The 13,081-nt window shown below is 53.4% G+C and overlaps 1 protein-coding gene across 1 annotated transcript in view; it reads right to left on the bottom strand.

The window, feature by feature from the left end:
• LOC124605864 (uncharacterized PE-PGRS family protein PE_PGRS54-like) overlaps positions 1–11,989 on the bottom strand; it is a 79,137-nt gene extending 67,148 nt beyond the window's left edge. Inside the window, exons 1-2 of the mRNA XM_047137810.1 lie at positions 10,380–11,989; positions 7,733–10,334 (exon numbers count right to left, since the gene is read on the bottom strand). Of these exons, the coding sequence (XP_046993766.1) occupies positions 7,733–10,334; positions 10,380–11,989 (4,212 nt within the window). The remainder of the gene's footprint in view (positions 1–7,732; positions 10,335–10,379) is intronic.
• Positions 11,990–13,081: the final 1,092 nt, after the last annotated feature.

The raw sequence follows: 13,081 nt of genomic DNA, 5'->3' as shown, positions 1-13,081 counted from the left end.
GCATGATTATTTCTTGTAGTATGCTGTCCTGTCAAACGCCAGTTTTTCTTACCGATATGTACATTTGGGGTGCGGATAACGAGTTCATTGTTTGTGGTTTTATTGGTTACTGCCACTTCAAGTTCATTACACTTCACTAATAGTTCATGATACTTCACCAGTAGGCTTTTATCCTTGAGGTTGAGGTCCATTGTTTCTTGTTTCAATGACGTAATTATGTGATCCTGCATTTTTAGACTATTGTTTACTTTGGATTCAGTTGCTAGTATGATGCACAGGTGGCATGTCCACTGTTTTTCTCTGTTAAATTATTTCCGGTTAACTCTGACAAATTTTTTATGGTACCAATAATTACAGTTAATACACAGAATACATCGCATAACTCATTTAGAACAAATTTTTCACTTATTACGGCCGAAATGTGTTGGAACTGTTTGTATTCCTGCTTCACACCCCTACAAGAAGTCTGGCAGGTAACTGCCATAGGCCACCTACACTCACGGTCATATGTCCCACCTCTTGTGGGTGATCCATGCGCAAGGAGGGAAATGTTGCTCAGGTAGCCATAACGTTGGTATTTCGTTGCAACACAGAAGGCACATGATAATGTTGTGCAAGTGATGCAGCTTCCTAGTGCAAGCAACATAAAAATAGTTCTTGTATGTTCTAAGGTTGTTTCTAATATGAGAATCATTTTTAAGGTGTCAGGTGAGCACTGCAAGTTGGACTGGTGAAGTCCTCGATTCCAATGTTGATGTTGTGCTCAGAGGAAAAGTTGTCTATACAGCAGCAAAAAACATTACAACTGCTATCCTCATGGAGGTGATGGCAGTGCCATCCAGGAGGCACAGACCTGGAAGAATAATACAGGAATCAGGCCACATCATCATTGAAGGAGGATGGTGAGATGGAATGACACAGAGATAAAGGCTACCCAATGGAACACAAGACACTGTTAATACGTTACCAGAGACAAAGAAGTAATGAAACTAGCACAAGAAGAGAGATGTTCCTGAGTAGCCAAGGAGAATAGAGAGTCATTGCAACACATTTTGTGTGTAACAACATGAAACAGGTTTCTAGTGAAGACAAGGTAGAGAATGCCCTGATCCAGTGAAAGATATTTGCTACTATGATAACTATTCTTGAATCTCCAGTTCAGCCCTCAGTCTGTAACAACTGAGAAGCACTGCTGTAGGCACCTAAAGTGTAGGTTGCACTGGTGACACCAATATTAAGGGCTGCATTCTTATTAAAATAGCCATGACACTCCGAAGTAGATAGTTAATGTAGAGTTTGTGACTTGGGTTGGCTGGTAAGCCACTGTGCTGTGATCAATGAAGGCTGTGCAGTGCAGGAGTACTGGAAAATTGTCCAGTGTTATGGGCCCCTGTACACAAACTATGCAGTCATGGGCAAGATGAGCAGCACTGAGTTTGTTCCAAGCCTCTTAAAATGACAGCATCAGAGCCCTTTGTTGAATTTCACAATATGGCATTGTAAGGTACCATCCAGAAGGTACACCACTCACTTCCACCTCATTCCTATTATGTCTCCTACTCCATCCTGTTGCCATACCCATCAAAGTTCTTCCTGCCTCACCTCCACGAAGAAAGCACTTGAGAAATATCCCACATCATCCGCCAAGCATTTACCCTTCTGTAAGTGAAGAAAGGAGGGTTGCATTATATTTGTTTGATGTAGCACTTTGATTGCATGAACAGCAAAAATGTGGTAAGTGATAACCATTCGTTCTATTACTTTGTGTGGGGTATCCCTGAGAAAAATTGATGATAATTTGAAATTGGGGGCGAAGTTTTCTGCATGTAACTAAGTGCTCTCATTGTAAAATACTGGACGAATATAATGTTTGCATATGCCTGGAGTGAGTGAGGCTTTGTATACAGTCATACACATAGTTCCTAACTGTTACATTTGCCACAGTGAGTTAATCCTGTAACATAAAGTTGTATGTTTCAATAAGCACATTACTACAGGATTGTAAAATTTGGTCAATAATTATGTGAAATGTTGACAGTAAAAATTTATTTGCCCCTGGCAGTCTTCATATAGCAGCCACCAACTGGAATAAAGTTTTGGCTTTCTGGAACTCGGTTAGTAATGTTCTCTGTTGTACATAATTGAGTAGATAAGATGCTCAGTTATTCACTGATCAATAGGCACTCTAAAAGATTGAAATAATTCTGTTCTTTACCATGTCACAATGTGACATTCTTAGTTAATCACATGTTTGTTTTACCTTTGCAGATAAAGTAGTTTTTATATTAACACACAATTTCTTTTCTTGTCAATCAGGCCTCGTTGAGGAGCAAGGCCCGCCTCCTATTGCTCAGGTGAGTGAAAGTAGAGGGTAGCACCCGTGAGAATGGCAGAGTTCAGGTGAGTTTCACCAGTAGCAAAACAAGTATGGTTTTGTGTCATGTAATAAACCCCACACTGTTTCCTGGCCCTCCTCATCAGCCCAGGGTTTTCAGCCCTTCTGTGAGCTGCCCTTCACAACCCCATTTTAATTAATAATCTCCTTTCTGTGTATCCTATTCATCTCCACTTCATTCTCATTGTTCTTTGCACTGCACTCCACTCCTTCCTGGCCCCCACAACCTTTGCAACTCCATTTACACTGTTAACCGAAATGTTATCTCAAGTCCATTATGACAATATAATTGTCTACTGAACAATCCAGAAAATTTCTCAAACAATATTTACATATTAATGACAGCTCAACTTCATGTTTGTGTCCTGATGTAATGGCAGTTGTCACTGTGCTCGCAGATGTAGAGGCTAGGTACATCAATGAACCAGAATGAGGTAGCATGGAGTAAACAACTCGAATCAGCAGGTACGGTGAAGCCTCATAAAGCAACTATTGTTGTCCCAGTCTGTGGAAATTCTTCATACATCTGCAACAGAGTTCATCCACAAGAGAAAAAATTCCTGAAGTGAATAAAAGTGTAAACCCATTATATGAACTATAAGATGACATTATTGCTGCAGCCATCATTCATCGGTACTATAGACATTGCGAAATATGTAACTGTAACCAAGTGATAGGTTACACCACAGTAGGTATGATACCTACAGTTGTCTAAAATATTTAGATGTTGCAATTACACATCAAGTACCTTTCTAAAATGATAGTAGAGTAACTCTTCTTGCTGTTATCATAGCCAGACAAAGTTAAAAAAATCTTCAAGAATATTTTTGTGGCTGTTAAATAGATAACTTGTGCACTTCATAGAGAGGTCTTCTTGTCTCTGGGTGTCAAGACTTTAACATATGTAGCTTAGTAATTCAATAAAACTAACTTCGTGTTTGGTATCTCATGTACCACAGATTGTGCTGAGTGAAGTAAAAGTAAGTGTGTAGCTACTTTTGCTAATGGGGTTTGCTTCCAGTAATATTCAGATAGGTCTCTGACACATGAAATAGAATCAAATGAAAATCTTTCGATAGTCATCCAAATCTTGTACTGACTTCTGTATGTTGATAGGTGTCCCTCGTGCAATGACTATACAATCAACGTGCATGCTGTCTGTCATAAGAATTTGACTGTACAGTGTCTGCCACAAGGAGTGAAACTCTGAGGGCAAGGGCTCATTCCACATTAACTTATGCTGCCTTAGACATTGCAAAAATATCTTAAATGTGATCACAGTGGAACTAATTCATCCAAAAGGACCAAAAATGTTTGATGTGTCACACAGGAGTGTGTGTTTTGTGAAGCTGTAGATATTAGGTGCTGGAATGACATTGTTTACAATTTTAAAATGATCATCAGCTGGTTGCTAGAATAAACCTGAAGTTCTAATATCCTCATCATTATCAAGCAGAAAAAGTAGTTGTGTTTCTTGCACCACTCAGGGTGCATTTTTGAATAGTTTGGCACTGTTGCTGTATCATTTCCTTAGTGAACATCCACTTGTGATCAGTATCTTCAGGAGGTATTGTTGGAGCTCAAATTCAGCACTTACTGTATCACAACCTGAGATACAGTGGTCCATATAGAAATGATTAGTGAGAATGTTTGCTGCTTCACTCTGCTCACTCTCTTCGCGGGCTAATCATAACAGATACTGTGCTGCAAGGAAGGGTTCACAAGTCATTGTGTATTCCTGAAATGAAGCAGATCTATCAGTCCTCCACAATATTCATTGGAAAGTGTGATCTTTAATTACTACCAAAGCATGTCGATACATATTTTCCATGTCCACTGAAAAGGCAATGCATTGCATGTGGAAGTATAATCTTAAAGAGTACAAATTATATTTCATGTTTGGTCCTACCATTGGAAGATTGTTTAGTGACAAATTCGTGTTCCATTTGGCAAGTCAATCAAACATTAGTCTTGCTTTAGTAGTTGAGCTTGTTTTTTAAAGATAGCCGATGTGGCATGTTATCTGTCATGACTACTGTTACCATATGTCTTAAATATTCTTACTCCCTCATAAACTCTGTGTAGCTTTCCACAAACTTTGATTATCTTGCTAGTGTCTGTTCAGTTTAAGAGAATCATTTTGATACATTGTGGAAAGAATGGCATAACAAACTCAGCTCTTCCTGAAATGGAAGACGAACAATGAATCTATCTTTTGAATCTTCAGTTGTGTGTTCCAGGAAGTGTGAGTCACATCGCTGCTCTTCTTCTGTAATAAAGACATTGATACCTCACAACTACGTATGGAGCAGCTTCAAGGAAAAGAAATAGAATGTGGACTCGCATATTTTGTCCCTTGTTATTTTATGTAATAAACTTAATTACTCAATAAATTCACCAAAAAGAGCAGACTAATGGTTCCTGCCCAGAGGTCACGCTCTACCACAGCATGTGTCAAATGAGCAACTTCACTTCCCTAGAGCCACCACAGTGCAACTAGTGGGGGCAGCAGACAGCCAGTCAATCTGTGCGCCACATGATGATGGAAGCGCCACCATGGCAAAATGCAAACATACCTCTGCTCTAGGGCCAGGCAAGTAGAACACATCATTTTCTGCTGACACATATCAATGGAAACAGTAATCTGCACAAATAAAGCTTCACACAATAAGGGCCAGGAAGTAGAAAATATGAATGACTGGCACAACTGACTAGCGATACAAATTAACACTCCTTAAAATTTGTATTATTCAGAGGCAAAGATTTCAGCAAGTGCTGATACATTAGCTCAAGCAAACACATGTACCGAGACGTCGACTTGAACAGAGATGCGCTGTTTTGTTTCTGGTATGTTCCGTATGTTCTGGTATGTTCCTTGAATGGGTGCTCTACTTAGCCATTTGTGAAGTCAGAGGCACTATGCGCATGCTTCAGATATAAATTGTGTCTGCAAGTCAGAAGCTGAGAGAGCATAAGTTTTTCATGTGCCACTGCTATCTTATAACCATATTGTTATTGTTGTAAGCAACACTTGTATGCCAGGGATGACTTAAGTGAGCAATAACACAATGTACTTGATGGATAAACACCATTGTGTTTGTGTTTTATGTCACTAGGACAATCCTACCTTGTTCCATTTTGTGTGTTTTATTTCTGTGTGGTGCCATTTTTGACAAGCATGACAGCATACAGATGTGCAACTAGAAGTGCTATGAACACCCTTAAAGCAATTGGGCAAACAATTTGTTGTGCATCACATTAGGTTTTTTGTTCACTACACACGCCTTGCCTGAATTTTCTGCACTTCTGCAAAGTATGAAGCAAGTGGCACATGAAAAATGCAGCACTAGCAGGGACTAGATTCATCTCAGATGCACCATGTGCTTGGCGTTGCAGGCGGTCTGATGTTCATTCCCATATGTGCTGTGCCATATGGGTCTGTAGCCTTCACAATTTCAGATTTGCTTTTATTGTAGAGAAAAGCCTATCTCTTTCCTAATGTCGGAAAGCGTTTGAAACTCCGGTGGGATTTAAATTCTGTTCTTACAGACTGGTCAACATTTTCTACAGATAAATGAGATATAATTATGTCTTGCAAGGATACAATTAGTTGTAATGCCATCAGCTCATTAACATTGCTTGAAGTAGTCCCTGAAGTTTACTTGCACCTTTTCAGTCACTAAAGGGAGCACCAATAGGTTTTTCAGATGTGCTGACAGAATCAATCTAGGATTATTCTATGTATTGCATACCGTATCAACAGCTGCATTAAAATTAGTGCTAGTCACCGGAAGATGGGTGATCATATTGTGAGCAGCACATATTACTGAACTAAGCAAATGGTTATTTAGCAGTGTCCTATAATTCCTCATTATTAACCAGAAGACTCATAAATGTACAAAAATGCCTGAACTGCTTTACATAACGTTTGAATGATGGCAGTTTTATGATGGGCAACTTGATGGTACATTCTGATGCAGTAAAGTCAGATCCCTCACTGGGGTCTCACAGTTGTTTATTGACTTAACACGTGGTGCACATGGGGCAATACAGCAAGTTCTTCTTTACTGGCTGAATTTGTCACCCTGCTCTCCTATCCTTGTTTATTCCCTGTTGCCCCCTCCTTACCCTTTCTCACTGTTCCGATTCAAATTGACATGGCTATGCACCTGCTTTCTTGTATTGTTTACAATTTTGTTCCTTCTACCTGTTCATTCATCTTTTTGGTGTTTAGGTCCCCACTTGAGGTTTGACCTCCACTTCAAAATTTCCTGTTTTTTAGTGTCAGCCACTTGGGGAACAACTCCCTCCCTGGCATCTGTGGTGAGGATTCCTCCCCCCCCCCCCTTCTCCGTCATTCCCTCGCCCTTCCACCCTCTAGCCTCCTTCCACCCTCCACCCTCCTAAGTCACCAAAGGGATGAGGCTATTATGTACCGATATGGCTGAGCCCCCTGAAAACACAGGGATCGCACTCCTGATTCCTGACCTCTTGACTCTCCATGTATGGCAAGTTGTGTTTGCTTGCCTTCTCGGAGCATTGGAACCCCCGGCAGTGGCTGCCATACCAGATGGCCCTCGCTGTGGCTCAGTGGCACCCTTGTGGAGATCCCCTGGTCAGAGTGGCTGGTATTGGTGGGATGCTTGACACATGAAGTGTATTTAGATGCAAAGTTCTTTCTGATATCAGAACGAAGTTTCTATGAATTGTGAACAATCATTGAATGCAACTTCATATTACACAGCAACTTTTCCTTCCCTGACTACGCCATTGGAGTAGGGCCAGGCTTCCCTACCTTTTTATCACATTTGATAGAGTGATGCTTCTGTCAACGACCAGTAAGACAACACATTCTGAACACAATGCATTGTTACCAATGTGATCATTATGACCACACTCGTATGTCCTGGTGACACGCAGCCAACTGTGTAACCTGGCTGTCACCTCCTCCCTGCTGCAAAAGATGTAATGGTGACCATACCAACTCCTCCTGAGATAGTCTCGTGTACCTCGATGATCAGGTGTCCAGGAAATCTGGGTCAAGGAAGTAAGCCTGTGTTCTACCATCAGGCAGTTACAGTACTGTTCTTGCTACATCTCAGTTCATGAAGGACATGGAAATCCAGACACGTGATGAGAAATACAGCACTGTGGTTGTAAAATCACCCAGTGTCGTAGTAGCAGCCCCGTCACCCCCTCCTCCCCCTCCCTCTCCCCTCCCTCTCCCCTCCCTCTCCCCTTCTCCCTCTCCCCTTCTCCCTCTCCCCTTCTCCCTCTCCCCTTCTCCCTCTCCCCTTCTCCCTCTCCCCTTCTCCCTCTCCCCTTCTCCCTCTCCACCCCCTCCCTCTCCACCCCCTCCCTCTCCACCCCCTCCCTCTCCACCCCCTCCCTCTCCACCCCCTCCCTCTCCGCCCCCTCCCTCTCCGCCCCCTCCCTCTCCGCCCCCTCCCTCTCCGCCCCCTCCCTCTCCGCCCCCTCCCTCTCCGCCCCCTCCCTCTCCGCCCCCTCCCTCTCCGCCCCCTCCCTCTCCGCCCCCTCCCTCTCCGCCCCCTCCCTCTCCGCCCCCTCCCTCTCCGCCCCCTCCCTCTCCGCCCCCTCCCTCTCCGCCCCCTCCCTCTCCGCCCCCTCCCTCTCCGCCCCCTCCCCCTGCGCCCCCTCCCCCTGCGCCCCGTCCCCCTGCGCCCCGTCCCTCTCCGCCCCGTCCCTCTCCGCCCCGTCCCTCTCCGCCCCGTCCCTCTCCGCCCCGTCCCTCTCCGCCCCGTCCCTCTCCGCCCCGTCCCTCTCCGCCCCGTCCCTCTCCGCCCCGTCCCTCTCCGCCCCGTCCCTCTCCGCCCCGTCCCTCTCCGCCCCGTCCCTCTCCGCCCCGTCCCTCTCCGCCCCGTCCCTCTCCGCCCCGTCCCTCTCCGCCCCGTCCCTCTCCGCCCCGTCCCTCTCCGCCCCGTCCCTCTCCGCCCCGTCCCTCTCCGCCCCGTCCCTCTCCGCCCCGTCCCTCTCCGCCCCGTCCCTCTCCGCCCCGTCCCTCTCCGCCCCGTCCCTCTCCGCCCCGTCCCTCTCCGCCCCGTCCCTCTCCGCCCCGTCCCTCTCCGCCCCGTCCCTCTCCGCCCCGTCCCTCTCCGCCCCGTCCCTCTCCGCCCCGTCCCTCTCCGCCCCGTCCCTCTCCGCCCCGTCCCTCTCCGCCCCGTCCCTCTCCGCCCCGTCCCTCTCCGCCCCGTCCCTCTCCGCCCCGTCCCTCTCCGCCCCGTCCCTCTCCGCCCCGTCCCTCTCCGCCCCGTCCCTCTCCGCCCCGTCCCTCTCCGCCCCGTCCCTCTCCGCCCCGTCCCTCTCCGCCCCGTCCCTCTCCGCCCCGTCCCTCTCCGCCCCGTCCCTCTCCGCCCCGTCCCTCTCCGCCCCGTCCCTCTCCGCCCCGTCCCTCTCCGCCCCGTCCCTCTCCGCCCCGTCCCTCTCCGCCCCGTCCCTCTCCGCCCCGTCCCTCTCCGCCCCGTCCCTCTCCGCCCCGTCCCTCTCCGCCCCGTCCCTCTCCGCCCCGTCCCTCTCCGCCCCGTCCCTCTCCGCCCCGTCCCTCTCCGCCCCGTCCCTCTCCGCCCCGTCCCTCTCCGCCCCGTCCCTCTCCGCCCCGTCCCTCTCCGCCCCGTCCCTCTCCGCCCCGTCCCTCTCCGCCCCGTCCCTCTCCGCCCCGTCCCTCTCCGCCCCGTCCCTCTCCGCCCCGTCCCTCTCCGCCCCGTCCCTCTCCGCCCCGTCCCTCTCCGCCCCGTCCCTCTCCGCCCCGTCCCTCTCCGCCCCGTCCCTCTCCGCCCCGTCCCTCTCCGCCCCGTCCCTCTCCGCCCCGTCCCTCTCCGCCCCGTCCCTCTCCGCCCCGTCCCTCTCCGCCCCGTCCCTCTCCGCCCCGTCCCTCTCCGCCCCGTCCCTCTCCGCCCCGTCCCTCTCCGCCCCGTCCCTCTCCGCCCCGTCCCTCTCCGCCCCGTCCCTCTCCGCCCCGTCCCTCTCCGCCCCGTCCCTCTCCGCCCCGTCCCTCTCCGCCCCGTCCCTCTCCGCCCCGTCCCTCTCCGCCCCGTCCCTCTCCGCCCCGTCCCTCTCCGCCCCGTCCCTCTCCGCCCCGTCCCTCTCCGCCCCGTCCCTCTCCGCCCCGTCCCTCTCCGCCCCGTCCCTCTCCGCCCCGTCCCTCTCCGCCCCGTCCCTCTCCGCCCCGTCCCTCTCCGCCCCGTCCCTCTCCGCCCCGTCCCTCTCCGCCCCGTCCCTCTCCGCCCCGTCCCTCTCCGCCCCGTCCCTCTCCGCCCCGTCCCTCTCCGCCCCGTCCCTCTCCGCCCCGTCCCTCTCCGCCCCGTCCCCCTCCGCCCCGTCCCCCTCCGCCCCGTCCCCCTCCGCCCCGTCCCCCTCCGCCCCGTCCCCCTCCGCCCCGTCCCCCTCCGCCCCCTCCCCCTCCGCCCCCTCCCCCTCCGCCCCCTCCCCCTCCGCCCCCTCCCCCTCCGCCCCCTCCCCCTCCGCCCCCTCCCCCTCCGCCCCCTCCCCCTCCGCCCCCTCCCCCTCCGCCCCCTCCCTCTCCGCCCCCTCCCTCACCGCCCCCTCCCTCACCGCCCCCTCCCTCTCCGCCCCCTCCCTCTCCGCCCCCTCCCTCTCCGCCCCCTCCCTCTCCGCCCCCTCCCTCTCCGCCCCCTCCCTCTCCGCCCCCTCCCTCTCCGCCCCCTCCCTCTCCGCCCCCTCCCTCTCCGCCCCCTCCCTCTCCGCCCCCTCCCTCTCCGCCCCCTCCCTCTCCGCCCCCTCCCTCTCCGCCCCCTCCCTCTCCGCCCCCTCCCTCTCCGCCCCCTCCCTCTCCGCCCCCTCCCTCTCCGCCCCCTCCCTCTGCGCCCCCTCCCTCTGCGCCCCCTCCCTCTGCGCCCCCTCCCTCTGCGCCCCCTCCCTCTGCGCCCCCTCCCTCTGCGCCCCCTCCCTCTGCGCCCCCTCCCTCTGCGCCCCCTCCCTCTGCGCCCCCTCCCTCTGCGCCCCCTACCTCTGCGCCCCCTCCCTCTGCGCCCCCTCCCTCTGCGCCCCCTCCCTCTGCGCCCCCTCCCTCTGCGCCCCCTCCCTCTGCGCCCCCTCCCTCTGCGCCCCCTCCCTCTGCGCCCCGTCCCTCTGCGCCCCGTCCCTCTGCGCCCCGTCCCTCTGCGCCCCGTCCCTCTGCGCCCCGTCCCTCTGCGCCCCGTCCCTCTGCGCCCCGTCCCTCTGCGCCCCGTCCCTCTGCGCCCCGTCCCTCTGCGCCCCGTCCCTCTGCGCCCCGTCCCTCTGCGCCCCGTCCCTCTGCGCCCCGTCCCTCTGCGCCCCGTCCCTCTGCGCCCCGTCCCTCTGCGCCCCGTCCCTCTGCGCCCCGTCCCTCTGCGCCCCGTCCCTCTGCGCCCCGTCCCTCTGCGCCCCGTCCCTCTGCGCCCCGTCCCTCTGCGCCCCGTCCCTCTGCGCCCCGTCCCTCTGCGCCCCGTCCCTCTGCGCCCCGTCCCTCTGCGCCCCGTCCCTCTGCGCCCCGTCCCTCTGCGCCCCGTCCCTCTGCGCCCCGTCCCTCTGCGCCCCGTCCCTCTGCGCCCCGTCCCTCTGCGCCCCGTCCCTCTGCGCCCCGTCCCTCTGCGCCCCGTCCCTCTGCGCCCCGTCCCTCTGCGCCCCGTCCCTCTGCGCCCCGTCCCTCTGCGCCCCGTCCCTCTGCGCCCCGTCCCTCTGCGCCCCGTCCCTCTGCGCCCCGTCCCTCTGCGCCCCGTCCCTCTGCGCCCCCTCCCTCTGCGCCCCCTCCCTCTGCGCCCCCTCCCTCTGCGCCCCCTCCCTCTGCGCCCCCTCCCTCTGCGCCCCCTCCCTCTGCGCCCCGTCCCTCTGCGCCCCGTCCCTCTGCGCCCCGTCCCTCTGCGCCCCGTCCCTCTGCGCCCCGTCCCTCTGCGACCCGTCCCTCTGCGCCCCGTCCCTCTGCGCCCCGTCCCTCTGCGCCCCGTCCCTCTGCGCCCCGTCCCTCTGCGCCCCGTCCCTCTGCGCCCCGTCCCTCTGCGCCCCGTCCCTCTGCGCCCCGTCCCTCTGCGCCCCGTCCCTCTGCGCCCCGTCCCTCTGCGCCCCGTCCCTCTGCGCCCCGTCCCTCTGCGCCCCGTCCCTCTGCGCCCCGTCCCTCTGCGCCCCGTCCCTCTGCGCCCCGTCCCTCTGCGCCCCGTCACTCTGCGCCCCGTCACTCTGCGCCCCGTCACTCTGCGCCCCGTCACTCTGCGCCCCGTCACTCTGCGCCCCGTCCCTCTGCGCCCCGTCCCTCTGCGCCCCGTCCCTCTGCGCCCCGTCCCTCTGAGCCCCGTCCCTCTGAGCCCCCTCCCTCTGAGCCCCCTCCCTCTGAGCCCCCTCCCTCTGAGCCCCCTCCCTCTGAGCCCCCTCCCTCTGAGCCCCCTCCCTCTGAGCCCCCTCCCTCTGCGCCCCCTCCCTCTGCGCCCCCTCCCTCTGCGCCCCCTCCCTCTGCGCCCCCTCCCTCTGCGCCCCCTCCCTCTGCGCCCCCTCCCTCTGCGCCCCCTCCCTCTGCGCCCCCTCCCTCTGCGCCCCCTCCCTCTGCGCCCCCTCCCTCTGCGCCCCGTCCCTCAAACAAGGCCCCCACAACCTTTGCAACTCCATTTACACTGTTAACCGAAATGTTATCTCAAGTCCATTATGACAATATAATTGTCTACTGAACAATCCAGAAAATTTCTCAAACAATATTTACATACTAATGACAGCTCAACTTCATGTTTGTGTCCTGATGTAACGGCAGTTGTCACTGTGCTAGCAGATGTAGAGGCTAGGTACATCAATGAACCACAATGAGGTAGCATGGAATAAACAACTCGAATCAGCAGGTACGGTGAAGCCTCATAAAGCAACTATTGTTGTCCCAGTCTGTGGAAATTCTTCATACATCTGCAACAGAGTTCATCCACAAGAGAAAAAATTCCTGAAGTGAATAAAAGTGTAAACCCATTATATGAACTATAAGATGACATTATTGCTGCAGCCATCATTCATCGGTACTATAGACATTGCGAAATATGTAACTGTACCCAAGTGATAGGTTACACCACAGTAGGTATGATATCTACAGTTGTCTAAAATATTTAGATATTGCAATTACACATCAAGTACCTTTCTAAAATTATAGCAGAGTCACTCTTCTTACTGTTATCATAGACAGACAAAGTTCAAAAAATCTTCAAGAATATTTTTGTGGCTGTTAAATAGATAACTTGTGCTCTTCATAGAGAGGTCTTCTTGTCTCTGGGTGTCAAGACTTTAACACATGTAGCTTAGTAATTCAATAAAACTAACTTCGTGTTTGGTATCTCATGTACCACAGATTGTGCTGAGTGAAGTAAAAGTAAGTGTGTCTCTACTTTTGCTTTTTGGGATTTGCTTCCAGTAATATTCAGATAGGTCTCTGACACATGAAATAGAATCAAATGAAAATCTTTCAATAGTCATCCAAATCTTGTACTGACTTCTGTATGCTGATAGGTGTCCTGCTGATAGGTGTCCCTCGTGCGATGACTATACAATCAACGTGCATGCTGTCTGTCATAAGAATTTGACTGTACAGTGTCTGCCACAAGGAGTGGAACTCTGAGGGCAAGGGCCCATTCCACATTAACTTATGCTGCCATTGACATTGCAAAAATATGTTAAATGTGATCACAGTGGAACTAATTCATCCAAAAGGACCAAAAATGTTTG

The sequence above is a fragment of the Schistocerca americana genome, chromosome 3 (assembly GCF_021461395.2).
Source record: "Schistocerca americana isolate TAMUIC-IGC-003095 chromosome 3, iqSchAmer2.1, whole genome shotgun sequence".
Classification (NCBI taxonomy): domain Eukaryota; kingdom Metazoa; phylum Arthropoda; class Insecta; order Orthoptera; family Acrididae; genus Schistocerca; species Schistocerca americana.
Note: the sequence above shows the minus strand (reverse complement) of the source record. Positions and strands in the feature narration are given on the sequence as shown.